This window comes from Chamaea fasciata, unplaced genomic scaffold (genome assembly GCF_029207755.1).
Source record: "Chamaea fasciata isolate MVZ Bird 193981 ecotype frontalis unplaced genomic scaffold, bChaFas1.0.hap1 SCAF_2, whole genome shotgun sequence".
NCBI classification, from domain to species: Eukaryota; Metazoa; Chordata; class Aves; order Passeriformes; family Sylviidae; genus Chamaea; species Chamaea fasciata.
Window position 1 is genome coordinate 94688997 of NW_027094087.1, and position 14694 is coordinate 94703690.

The 14694-nt window shown below is 36.0% G+C and overlaps 1 protein-coding gene across 1 annotated transcript in view; it reads right to left on the bottom strand.

Moving 5' to 3' along the window:
• Positions 1 to 14694, bottom strand: part of PUDP (pseudouridine 5'-phosphatase) — a 65983-nt gene that overhangs the window by 17520 nt on the left and 33769 nt on the right. The window contains exon 3 of the mRNA XM_066176789.1: positions 11097 to 11326. Coding sequence (XP_066032886.1) covers positions 11097 to 11326 — 230 coding nt within the window. The remainder of the gene's footprint in view (positions 1 to 11096; positions 11327 to 14694) is intronic.

The following is a 14694-nucleotide window of genomic DNA, read 5'->3' on the forward strand; positions in this document are numbered from 1 at the left end:
ATGAAATCTTATCGTCTTTGCTAGTCAGCAAAACCTTGAGGCTTTGAAGCAACTAACCTATGAAGTGAAGGAAATACTGACATCAAAAGCCATTTCAATTACCATGCCACTATCTTAGAAAGTAGTTGCAGTTGCATTTTAAAATAATTCTGGTGCTGTTCAGGGAAGTATTGACTAGTAATCCTAATCTCTATACTTGGTAAAATCTGCTGATAACAAAAAGTTTTGTAGGTCATCTGGGATAACATCTGTAAAAAGTTTGGAGCGACAAAGTAGTCTACTGGTCGGTCAAGTGTCAAATGAAATTAAATGGTCAAGAAATGTGGCAGTACACATTACCTGGAAGAAAATAAATGATATATACATTTTCTAACATTTGGTTTAAATACTGGACATCACTGTAAACAGCTCAGTGAAAACTCAGAACCTGGGAGACCAGTTCAATTAAAAACTTAAGAGCTTGGGTGATATTGTTTATATTCACAGACATACATAAAATGGTCTCATCTGGAATGCTCCATGTACCATGTCCCACAGACATTATTCTATGTTAAAATGTTTTTGATAGGAAGAGTCTGTAGAAATGCAATCAGAATGTTTTTGAAGCGGAAAAGACCCTAAGCAAACAATCGTATCACTGCCCCTATCCCCACAAAAAATTCCAAACACAACCCTTTCAGATGGTGAGGTTTTGAACAGACTCTAAAGAGCTTAATTTATGGAGCAAAAAAATAAAAAGGGATGTGACAAGCAGCACTTACAATACTGACTGGAAGATCAATTATTTCTTATCTTTCCCACTCATAACATATAAAAAGCTGACACTGGAACATATGCAACATAGACAGAATTCACTGTCCTGGGCACACATCAATATCAAGAAAAACCACAGATCCTGTGAACGGGTTACTATAGGCTATTTTTGTCTGTTTTCGTTAAAAACAACTTGATATGGGAGGAACAGAATTTTAGTGGATAAATTGACCCCCTCTATCTAAAAGGTGATTATTAAGCTGTGATTATTAGCTGTCGTCAGAGATGGTACCAAATAAGCTGGACACTGAATCTGAGCATGAACAGCAATTCCTTTTTTTAGTATCATTTAGACAAAAATGAAAACCTTTTTTTTTTTTTTTTTTTTTTTTTTTTTTTTTTTTTTTTTTTAAGGAATAGGAGGGCAGCATTTCTACCACCGCTTGGAATTGTATTCTACTTTAAATAAGAATCACTTCAGTTTTATTGGAGTTTAACTTGAACCACTTCCTTCTTAGCTTTGAATTATGCTATTATTCTAAGATAAAAAGATGCTGAAATGAAAATGTTAAGCATCCTTTTTTAGCAGACAAGTCTTTATGTCTTCAGTTCTTTTGTATACTACAAGGTCTTTTATCTTTATAACACCTATCACAATAATAATGAAAAAAAAAAAAACCTCCAATACTGCTTTATGGAGTACACTTTGTAATCACCTTCTAAGTACACTTATTTTGTGATGCAGCAATGAGTCTGAACAAAAAGCTTTGCCTTGTTTAGACTATAAATAATTTACCAGTGTTAATTGATGGTTCTATATGTAGACTTTCTGCAATCATGCCAAAAAGACAGACTCTTACAAATTCTTTATCACACAAAAGAATAATAAGAACCCTACCATGTAATACCAACTCTCTGAAAACTGGATACAACCACATCTCCACAAAGAACAAGCAATTTAAACAAAGAGCAAAAAAATAAATTCATCATTCCCTAGCCTTAGTGCATTAAAACAACATATAGCTGACTGTAGTCTTTCAAAGGTTTCCAGAGGTTTCTCCATGACAGTAATTTACAAAACAACCAAAAATGTTGCCAACAATGCAATTCCTTCTTTCAGTCATCATTCTTATTCCTGAAACCACTGCTTGTTACAACAAGCTCTAGGTGATTACAAAGGTAACTCCAGATACAGAGAGAATCAGTGCACTAGATCTTACTGAAAGAGGATTTATTCATTCTTGCTACAACTCAAAAGACATTAAAAACATTTTTTTGTGAAAATTCTTGTTAATTAAAATCTAATTATTCAACGACTGCAGTTTGGCATTGCTAAGAAAACGCTCAAGGTCTTGAAAGTAAGAAAAGATAACTCAGTGAGGAAGTTATCATAAAACAAGGATTTTCCCCCTCTTTTTTTCCTACTTACCATGCATAATTAATATGTGATAATACCCAAAATTAGTTCCCCTAAAACAATTAGCAACGTATCTCCAGTGACCTACTAATCTGAATATAATGCTTTTTGAATTTGGAGGTGCACCAGTCTCTTTGTGCTTACACACTCACCTCACGTAGAAGCAAAGAAGGCCGCAGAGCATAATTTATTATTCTGCATCACATTTCATCAAGTCCCTTAGCAGCTACTTGATACATTATCAAGACAAATGCAAGGGAAAAAAAGTATTCCTACCTCTCCACAGCCCCAAGTAGAGTACCCCAAAGACTAAGAACTAATTATAATCCTTCTTTCCTCTTCCAGTCATTAAGATACCTTTAGTGAAAGCAAGCCTTGACCAGGTTACTTTTTGTATGGAATTTCAATGACTTTTTTCATCTCCGTAAGAAAAATACATCCATAAATAAACATGCACTGCGGTAACAAGGGCAATGTCTGGAACACTTAAAAGTTAAATTACTTGCAAGCCATACAACATCTCATTTTTCTTCCACAAATATATAATAAAGATTGCCAGCATGGGGAGAGGTAGGTTGGGAGAGTGGGTGAGTGCACATGTGAACACACAAGTACACATGCTTCAGAAGAAAAGGGTGTAAGTAAATCAACCATAGGAACTGAGAACATGATAATGGGAAAAAAAAACCCTGAAAGCAAACCAACCAACCAACCAACCAACCAACCAACCAACCAACCAACCAACCAACCAACCATCTCCTTCTTTCAATTATGTTTTAGTGGCCTATTATGAATTTAGGGGAACTATGCCTCTCTATAGTAGTGCAGAGGACCAGATCTAAGCATGTTTTGTCACAAATATTCAGAGTTTTGCTACAAGATCAATATTTTGATCAGAGGAGACGGTCACCTGGAGGTGGAGCAGTGCTGTCCCGAGCCAACCTCCTGCTCCCCTTTAAGACTTGTGCTTAGTTCCCCCACCCCAACTCATTACCTTTGTGCAGTGGTGTGGTGGTGTGTTTGTGAGCCAGCACCTTCTGATGAGGTTTTTGTGGGAGATGTGAAATGTACTGTACAAAACTAAGGGCTTGTTAGCTGATGCTTTTTGTGGAAATGTATTGTAAGAATTTAAGGTTGTGTTAGCCAATACCTTTTGAGTGTAAACATTGGGCTGGTTGCCACAGTTAAGAAGACTGTGTAAGAAAACATATGAGCTCCCTGACATGTGATCCAGTGCCTTTGTTCCACCTGTCAAGAACCTATAACCAATATCACACCCTCTACCCACAGGTTGTGACAAGTAGATCTTCAAAAGTCCTAGATTGTGAGACATGGTGAAATACCTTTTGCTCTTTTCTCGACAGCTGAAAGGCAAGCTTCCTAACAAGAGACTTCATCATCCAGCCTGGGAGACACGAGTAAGGGCTACATGCTTAGACTATGTAGCAGCTGAGGAAGGTGCAGGATTAAGCCAACAGGCTGTTCAACAGTGTGTTGCAGCAGAAGTACATTCCACAGGAGTTCTGCATCTTTGCATCCCAAGCTGTAAAGCTTCTAGAAATAGATATAAACTATATTGTTCAATACCTAATTACTTTAAATTGCTTAGTACACAATTAAAAATTATGATTGATTAATAATATATTCCTTTAAATTTCTCCAGTGTTTGTCTGATACCAATAGCTTCTCCAGCAGGGAGAGGAACCCATAAAAAAAGTTATGCTGTTTATTATTTTGCAGTGCCCGATAATAGCAGGAATTCAAGAACTAGCCCAGCAACATATACTAAATAATCAAAAAATAACTTGCCATCTAGAAATGCCTTCAGTCACACCGCAGAACAAGAAAATTAAAGTCTTCAGGAAAAAGTTCTAGCCAAGAACCTTTCTGAGCAAAGAGCAGATGCATCATGTGGTAACTAGGACAATTCCCAAGGAAGCCCAGAGGTTGGGAGACTGAATTTCTCAGGTACAAAAGTGCACAAAAATATATTTTTCCTCCATTTTTTCAGGAAATAGTCCACACAGTGGACAAGGATAAAATTCTCTTCTGATCTGCTTTAAAAGGAAAGCCGAAGTTCCAGATTGCTGTTGTGTTCTCTATGGAGAATTTTTCTTGGCAGTGTAGAAATGTGCTGGAATTACTTTTCCAATTATGCTTTACAAAAGACTAACTGCTATATATTTTTAGTTCCTGATAAAAAGACACAAGCTGTTAAGACTGGGCAATTCTGGATGCATACATAAAAGCAAAAACCCCCATTTCTCCAAAAAGCTACAAAATCAGAAAAAGGGATGTTCCTTAGACTTGGCACCTCATCTTGGTTAGAAGGCAGACAAGCTGAAACATTCTGTTCCGAAGTCCATAGATACACTCTTTCAGATTTTACCTGCTATCCACTTTCAACACTTCAAGGCATGTTTTACATGACAGAACTAAACTAATCTGGGTACACACAGTTGCTGGGACATAGTTTATTTTCCTTTTAATCACTCTATGTACAATAAGAGTGAAACATATGTAATCTATATTTGTTAAGGGAGTGAACTCTGCTTTTGCTGCAAAACACTTAAGCAAGGTGTGTGTACTCAATGGTTTCAGCCTCTTGTGGCACCGAATCAGTTACCACCTCCCAGGGTGTACAATCCCCACCAGAACACACCTCTGCCATGGGAGAAACTTTGCTGTGTTTGAAACTGGTCACTGTATAGCACAGGATGCAAGGCTAACGGGAACACTGACAGAGTACAACCCTGCAGATGAGGCACAACAAGAAAACACACTCCAGAACCACTCAAATATCCCAGACCTTCATTCAGACTACTAACCACATGGCTACACTGGCCTTGGCATCAACAAATCAGACAAGGCAAGAAGTTATTTATTGACTCTAACCCATCAAATGCCTAATTAATGAATGAACTGTAATACATCAGTACAGACAAGAATTTCCAGTGGCTTCTGAAAAGAAAGACCAAATTCTGCTTTCTACCTCAAAATACATGTTCAGCCAGAAAGAGTTGTGGAGCAACACTGATACCTTTTCATAATAAGCAGCCACTGGCATGTGTTGTATCTGCCTCTGTCAGACCACACTGTCTGAGAACAACAGTGATCATCTACAAACTCTTTGTCATCTCTCTTTCTGAATGCAGCCTAGCACTTTATACTCTGACCATTACCATCACAGGTTATATCCACTGGAAAAAACAAATATCTAACACTATGCTAAAACAGCTGGTAAGAACTGTGAGTCCAAGGAAATAAGACAGCAGGGCTTAAGTAAATCAGAATGGTTTATACCATGAACAGCTATTTTGAAGTCTGTTTCAGATTAAAAAAAATTGGTAGTCTAGACCTATGCAAAGAAAGACTAGAGCCAAGCTTGAAGAAACAGCCATAAGCTGAAAAATGTCTGTGTTTTTACATTTACTGCCTTATTTCTAAAATAAAAAAAAAAAAAAAGTGAATTGTAAACATTCAGGAAAGAGTATAAGCCAATTAATTCATAAAATGGAAAAGGGACAGATTTATGGTGACTAAAACATTTGATCTGAACAGCAGGGATTCCAATTTACAGCTTAGTGCACCATCTAGAATGGCTGCTAATGTCTGTAATTTCTGTACTTTAAATAAAGTACTCATAATCCATTAAAACTCTGGGTATACACAAGGAATAACAGCAACATCACTAATTAAATACTTGCTTATCTGAAAACCATAGTGAGTAAAATATACATACTACATGCATACACTAAAAACGGAAGAGTTGAGTGGGGGAAAATAGAAAAAGTTAAAAAATGAAGGGGATAATACAAAAAAATGGTTTTTAGCATCCTTTTTTACAAAAACTAACAATAACAATGGTCACATTAAGTGCTAAATCAGCTTTCTTTATCCTGTTTTATTTGTACAACACAGGATAAAATTACAAAATATTTGAATGTCATAATATTCTGAATCTACTGTTCTTTCCTTATATCTCCTAGAGCAAAAAAGTCACAGAAAATTTCTCTTTGAACTTCTCTGTTCTATGACAAAATGCCCACCGAGACTCATAAATCCTAATGCCATTTAATCAGTCTGAAAAAATTTTAATGAGCTCTCTCTAGATTTGGTACAGAGATTATTTGTAACTATGGGATCAATTAATTAATTAGAAATGGAAGAAACTGCAAAGAAATAGTGTTTTAAATTAAGGCAATGATTTATATCACTTGGAACTTTTTAAATAGAACAGATTGATTCTTCGTAAGAGCGTTATGACCATTTGTATTACTACAATTTATCCCTCTGTATAAAAAGTAGATATAAATGGATTTATTTGCTTTTAAACTACTACTAATGTCCTTTATTTTACAGAAAAGCTACAGGCAAATCAAGCAAAATACTGGAAAGAAATGCCTTAGTCTTCAACCCCCTTAAGCAGGAAGTTAATTAATCTCTGCAGTTTTGATGACAGAAGTATATTGGAAATACGTATAAATGTTGGCATGCGGATGACAGAAACCCTCTGATTCAGAGCCATTTTTAAAATAAATTTATTTGCATACCATTTTTGTTATTATGAAACAAAACTTCTTCAAGATAGCACTGTAAAGTTATAGTTGTTATATAAATATATATACATGTAAATTATAAAAATACACACACATGGCCTGGTTACTATAAACTCTTTTAAATCAAAAATAAATATTCTATTATTTCAAATTCCAAAAGCATGATTTTAAATAATGTGAGCTCTCTAAATTAAAGTAGAACAGAAAAATATTTTTCAGCAAAAGTTTTTTTTTTCTTTTTTTTTCCCCCCCTCAGGTCAAATCTGTGAAGTTCATCACTGAATCACAGGATGAGGGAGATTGGAAGTGACCTCCAGAGTTCATCTGGTCCAGTCTCCTCTGTTGCACAGGACTATGTCCAGACAGAGTTGAAAATCCCCACAATCTCCTGGGCAACCTTTGTGCTTGACCATCCTCACAGTAAAAAAACCCAATGTTTCCCTGTGCTGAGACAGACTACTGTATATGTCTGTGTCCACTGCCTCTGGTTCCATCACTGCGCACCACTGTCTCCTTCTTCATTACAATCTCTCTTCAGGTATTCATAGATATTAATAAGATCCTATTGAGCATTCAATAATTCACCCACACCACTAAAGAAGATGTTAAACCTGTAAAACCAGGTAAAACCAGATGTAAAACCCAGTATTCACCCCTGGAGCACACCACTAAGCACTAGCACCTAACTAGATTTGTGCCACTGATCACAACCCTCTGGGCCTGGCCACTAAGCCAGTTTTCAAACCATCTCACTGTCTGCTCATCCATATCATATGGGAGAGAGTGTCACAGGACACTGTAGTTCAGGCAGACAACAGCCACTGCTCTCACCATGTTCACCAAGACAGTCACTTCATCAAAGAAGTTAATCAGGTTTGTCAAGCATGACTTTCCCTTGATGAAGCCATGGTGACTCCTCCTGATGGTTTTTTCATCCTTACTGTGCCTGGAAATGATTTTCATGATAACTTGTTCCATGATCTTTTTGGATGAGGCTAAGAGTTCCCTGGGTCATCCTTCTTGCCTGGCTTCAACACAGGAGTGACGTTTGCTGTCTGCAGCCTTTGAGCATTTCTCCCAATGGCCATGACAGATCAAAGATTATGGAAAGGGGTCTTTCAATGACATCTTCCAGACCTCTCAGCACTTGAGAGTGCATCCCATTAGGGTCCTTGGATTTATTAATGCCCAGTTCGTTTAAGTATTCCCTGACTGTCACAACAGAGTCAAAGACAGGGATGTGACATACACACGCTTGAGGATCATGTGGCAACAGTGTCGTTTATTGTCTGGCAGCCCCTTTCACAGGGATTTTAAATTTCTCACACTTACAGACACGATTGGCCAAGGGTCTTAACTCTGCCTAGCTCACTGGCCAATGATAAGGGTGTATGTGTGCTTCACAGAGGTTGGCTAAGGTCCTCTGACTGGGTTTGAATCCTATCCTTGTCACATCTAGGGACTTGTTTACTTCGAGCTAGGCTGGTCGAGCTGGTATCTGTTAAGCCAAATCATTTATCCAGATATAGTCTAGCTATATCTGTTATACCTGACCAGAATCCAAACAGAAGTAATGCTATGAAAAGTGTTTTTCAATCATCTAAATAAAATGTATGAAAAAGAACACAGTGTTTTGAACATTGTAGCCTGAAATTTCTATAATATTCAAGAACACATTGTTTCTACACATGTACAGCCCCAGACAGTTTTCATACAAGTTGCATCTGTGCATTTGAGAGCAGAATTTGGACTATATTCTAAAAACTATATTTTATTAAAATACAGAATTTCTACTATTTAGTTTCCAGATCATATTTTGATTACCTGACTGATTTACTTAATTACTTACATGACTATGCATAGTTACTAGTGTTGGAAGTTCCCACGATGCTTCATGCAGCACAAGATAGGAGACCTAGGCTGAATTTTCAGGGTGTATCTTTTTTGAAATTCCTATGCTATCATTTTATCATTATGCTTATTGAGTTCTGAATTAACCAAAGACTGCAAATCAAAAGGTCAACATCTAAGAAATTTCAAGATGGATATTTATGACATCCTTCAATGACAGCAAAGCAGATAATCATATCTATCATATCCACATATATATCACTTAAATACAGGTCTACTTGCAGAAGTATGCCTACAGAGCAACTGCCACTGGCTGATACGACACTGAAGCTAAATTCTGGATTTGGTTTTCTATGCCTACATTGTATTTTTTGCTAAGAACAGCAACAAAGTTTTGAAGCAAACTTTAAAGTTCTCACTTTGTCCCTGATAGTTTGTTTCACTAGGTAGTTTTGGTATGTACCAGGTTGCTCTAGAAGGCAGCTCCAGTGAAAGTTCTCTGCAGGCACTCATCAAGCAACCTCCAACGTTTAAGAATACATAAAGTTCTAAAGAACCTTATTTCGGCCTGGGATCACAGTAAATCCAACCCAACAGAAAACATTCAAATAATATATGGCATAGGTGTATGGGCCTAAGCACTACCTATGATGTTCTAGCAATCTGTTTTGCTTGAGTCCAGTTATTTGCTTATGTGGACATTACCTTTACTTCCTTTACTTCCTGATACTTGGCTGCAACCCTGCATGTTAATGATTGCTGGCATGAAATCCAAACCTGCAGCTCTCTTGGTTCACTGCTTGGGACAAAACACTGCAGATGACACCATTACACTGCAACTGGTCACAAATGTCTTGGATAGTTTCTCATGTAATCTTTTCATTTCCTTCCTCTCGGGAATTCTGTGCATGTGTGAATTTCCCACACTTTAACATTTATGACTTTTGTACATGAAACCAAAAAAAAACAGTTCAGCTGAATTATCTGCACTAAGGGAATTTGATACTGTAAACTTACAAGTGAAAAATATGGATTCAAACACCTATGCCCTTCGTCATAGAAAAGATAACAAAATTAAAAATACAAAACTACTATATAACAATCTGTGACTTTAATTGTCTAACATACCCTTAAAGTTTAAAAATATTAAGTGTAATACAGATGCTACTATTTCTTCATAGAATTTTTTCAATGCTAAAACAACTAAAGGATACAAGTATCTACACAATGTCACTGGTTCACTACTTCACTAGTTTTGTTGCCTCCTTTTGGGTTGTTTATTAATGTTTTTGTTCTTTTTAAGTATTACCATCTTCTGGGTTTTCTAAAATAGAACCACATAAACTAAGAGTTTTGGGAAAGTGTCCTTCTGCTCCTCCCAAGAAATTATAGTTTTATTTGCCTTTAACACAGCTGACATTCAATTTCCTTGGTTATGTACATTTGGTGTATCATTTCTGAGCATGCAAGCTTACAAATTAAGTAGATTCACCTATACAGAAGATCAAGAGAAACTGCAACAGAAAAAAAATCAAACCAAACCAAAACCCAAACCCAGTTTGGTTAACTCTGTTCAACACTAAACCACACTTCATCAAAATTAATTCACTTTCTAATCCCAGTCAATGAAAATACCATTTAGACTCTAGGTGAGAACTTGAAGTATGAACAGTGAGGAATCTTAGCTAATGATTCCATATGTATTTGTGTAGCCTTTTTTTCCCAAGAATTCTACTGAGAGAGCAGTAATCATAGTCTAATCTACCTATTTTTTTTTCCTTAAAATTAGCATGTAACGCATTTTTCTGCAGTAATGAAAGTAACTCCAAAACTTCAGAACTTATGTTCCACTTGGGACAGAGAAGAAGTGAGAAAAATATTCTAAGGATAAAGGCAGTTTAATTTAAAATAAAAATGAAGACAATATTTTAACTAACTCTCAGTTTATGTGAAATATTCTTCCTACAGATTTCTATTTCAGAATAGTTTGTAAAGTTACATATAAGACAGGAAAACTAAACACATCTACTATTTGAGAAAGATTGCTCAAACTGATAGTTTTAAATTGGAAACAAGAACTATGATCTCAGAATTTTAGACTGGTAGTGGAAAGATGTTGCTTCAGAAAAATATATGTCCTCTTCACAAAGAACTATATTTAATGTTTTGACACTTAAGAGGTAAATCAGCCATGAATGTATGAAAAATAAACTGACCTATGTTTAAATAACTATTTCCAGACCCTGAATACTGAACTTAAGCTTGCAGATTTATTGCAGAAAATAATTAGTTTCCTATTACTGCATGCTGCCACACAGCAAATCAGGGCAATCTGCATAACAAACTCTAGAGGTAGTGGGGAGAAATCTCTCCCTTTGACAGCACAAACACCTTTGAAAACAGGAGTTGCTGATTTTTATAATGTTTATATTAATCTAAGTCTTTATCACCTTAAAAACAAAATTCAAATACAGCCCAAACAGAAAATTCCTGAATTTGTATCTTCCCCCTCTTACCTTCTCCGGTGATGCAGGAGGGTCAAACCTCTTTGCACAAAGTAAAAATGGATCAGGATGTGGTTTGCCACGCTTCAACTCAGGGTCATCTCCCAACACAATGTGATGAAAAAGACTAAATAATTCTTTGTGTTTTGTTGTTTTTTTCTGAAATGACTCTTTACTCGAGCTGGTGGCAACAGCTATGGGTATCTTGTGTTTGTGTAAATGATGGATCAGCTTATGGACCCCTGTAAGACAAATAAATACATTTTAGTTTTTATATATATGCATGTAAGTTGGTATATGTATTAATGTTTATACACAATTACAAAGCATTTAACACTACTTCAACAATGTTGAATCTTACTGAATGTAATAAACCTATTTCAAACAGTGAGTGTACAAGAAAATTCCTGCTATATTTCCTTCTACACTCAAAATTCATGGAACATTCTATGTAAGTTATATACATAGTTTTTCTGTTATCAAACAATGCTTTTCTCAAAATACGCCAAAAATGTGATTAACAACACTACATAATGAGACCCACTAGAAGCTCATTAAGCAATGTCTTCACATAATGTAAGTTTATTAGTTGAAACTCTAAGAGTTTGGGAGAACATTTTCTTTCATATGCAGTTATGCTCCTGGAAAAAAAAAATCAAAAAAGTACACCCTTGTCACTGGACTGCAGAGTTTTAATTTCTGAAGTAGGTATCCAGGGGGCTCAAACCAGCCTGTAAGAGAGCTCAGTTTCTCTCTTTTTGCAATTACTAAATCAAGTGTCACTGGGCAGAGGAGAGCAGCTGTCAGTCACAGTTAATACCAGAGCTTTATCTATTGATGCTGTGAACCCAGAGTAATGAACACCTAAGGCCTAATGGGTAGAAACTTGAATCTGATCCAGTCTTCTAGGGAAGGTTAATGCAGTGAACAGTGAAAACACAACCAGCCTGTGTAAGAGGGAAACATACTTTGTTCTTTGGTTCAAGTTTTGAGTTTTCTCTGAAGGAGTTTTAATGGCCCTTTGCTGAAGCATTCTAAATGCTGAAGACCTTTCCCAGACAAAACAATTAGCATTATCTAATGAAGAACAAGTGTGAATGTCTGGTCTTTATTAATTCACAAGAGAAAATCCTCCATACCTGTAAAATAATTTCAGCTGTGCTTTTTGTCATTAATCCCAACTGTACTGGGCACAGGATATTAGTTTCAGGTAGTTTAGGTTCAAGTAGACTCCAGATGACTTTTGGTTCTTTGTAACAACTTGAGCACAATTTTGTTTTCATCTTCCAACTATGTTAATTCTTATCCTTTTCATGTCTGGTTATACAAAAATAATCTTATTCTCTTGCTCCTGATTCACTGTCATCGTTATATCTGGTCTCTACCCCCTTAAACCATTCCTACTGCTCCTTTGCCACTTCACCACTTCTGATTTGTATTTCCCTTGTGATCCAACCATTCAGTTGTATAACCAACAGTGTTATCTGCTATACATTATTCCCAAGTATAGTCATATGCCCAACTCTGAGAAGTTATAAGTACTACTGATAATAAAGTGTGTAGATTAATGAATAGGTGCAGTAACTAATCTACCTGTCTGGAAACAGGACTTGTAGGTATGAATCCCTGCAGATTTCTCATTTATTCTCCAGAATCTAATCAAACAATTAATAACTCACATTTCCAGCTCCATGTTTATATTTGAAGATGGCCTTTAAACTTTAAATACATGCACTTCTCTAATGTTAGATTTTGAGATGGACAGACATAGCAAGTACTACTGCTCCTCTAAGGTAAAAACATCAGCCATTTAAAAGCTTTTCTATGCTCCCTTAAGAGGTTATACTAAGCAAGTGCACTTTTTCTCAAATGATGCTACTATGTCCTGAAATATGATGTTAAATACAAGCCAGCTTTTTAGTCCAGACAGTTTATATCTTCATTCTGAATCATGTGAAATAAGTCTATATTAAATTAATGGAAGCACTAAGATTCCTTAATGTAAAGCAGTAGGGTGTCTCTTCCCTAAAATAAAAAGCATTCATTCTAAGGAATTTAATAAACTGCAATGTTTAGCAAGGCTAGAACACATATGTGAATTGTTACTTATGTCCAAAGATAACACAAGCAGAAGACTCTTCCTATCTCCTTTCTTCCTATCTCCTACACCCTTGCTATGATATGGTTATTTTTCTCTAATAAATAACCATATGTTGTGCTCTCTTCAAATAGCTAATTTTCTTCAGTCCCACTTCATCACAGCTTCAGATCATCTCTCACTGGGTATGTTTATTCTATGTTTCTGTTGGAGGTAGCCAGCCACAGAAAAGCACTGTTGCAAAAAGGTTATTTCTTCAGGGTTTTCTCCTGCATTTCTTGAGCACATCATGATTTCAGTGTGTAAATGTGTATGCATGTGCTTTTGATTTCTCTTTTTGGCTTCCCTCACAACAATGGAGCTGCAATACAGTTGTCCCTAATATCTCCAGAGGGAAAAAAAAAAATTACATTATTAAGAGAATATGACACTTTAAAATATTATTTGCATACATGTAAATAGAGCAAGATGGGAAAAAAATGCAGGGGTCAAATCAGCTGCCCAGAAAAAGAATTAAACTGCACTTGGAAGAATACCTAGCATAACTTGACAAGCTCAAAACAGCACCAGCTGAAAAATATTTTCATTCCAGGTTTGCTTTCCTCTTTGTAAAAGCTATAGATCAGGAAAATCCATTTTTGTTTGCATCAATTACCACCAGTTTAGCTCCAGACACTTTGCCACCACATCAAATTACTGACACTGTTATTGTACTAATTCAGTACATAATTCTTCATTAAGAAGATAATATCTTCCTTAGTATCTTTCTAGTGCTTTTTTTTTTAAAGAAAACATCAACAGCAGGGAATTGAGGAACTGCTTGAAAGCTCTGTAAGAAACTTCCCTCAGCAAATAAAATGTCATTATATCTTCTATAGTTACAAAGATTTTTCAATGAAACGTCAATCAAAACCAACCAATTCAAAACTCAATGGCTTTGAAGAAGTATACTGAAAATTCCTGTGACTTCTCTAACTTCTAACTTACTTGTGGTTACCATGTTAGGGATCAAGGCCCCTCCATCCAAGAGGGACTCTTCTGCTAGACTTGTTGGGACTACCCTCCAACTCTCCTACTGAAAACTTAGTCATATAAAGCAAGAATAAAAATTAAAGATAAAAAAAAAAATAAGGACCTGTTTTTACAGCATAAGAATACGCTACAAATGTGGCACACAGGCAATAAATACCTTATGCAGAACCACATAAATTCATCAAGTAGTTATAAAAAAATTAGGAAAAAATATCCCACATTGCTATGGTTTATTCCCAAATGTACTCTTGTTTTCAGATAGTCAGAGGTAAGCACTGTACCTTTATGCTACCTCTTCAAATAAGGAGTTTTAGATCAACACAGAAGCTTAATATATACTAACTACAACAGTTGAGCACTAGTGACCATTGCACAGAAAAATAGGTGAAAAGAATTGTAAGCAGAGCTTCGTTACAGAAGCTGCAAAGAAGGACCAACTTTAAATGTCAGCATCTTTAAAATCCAATTAATCACAAATGT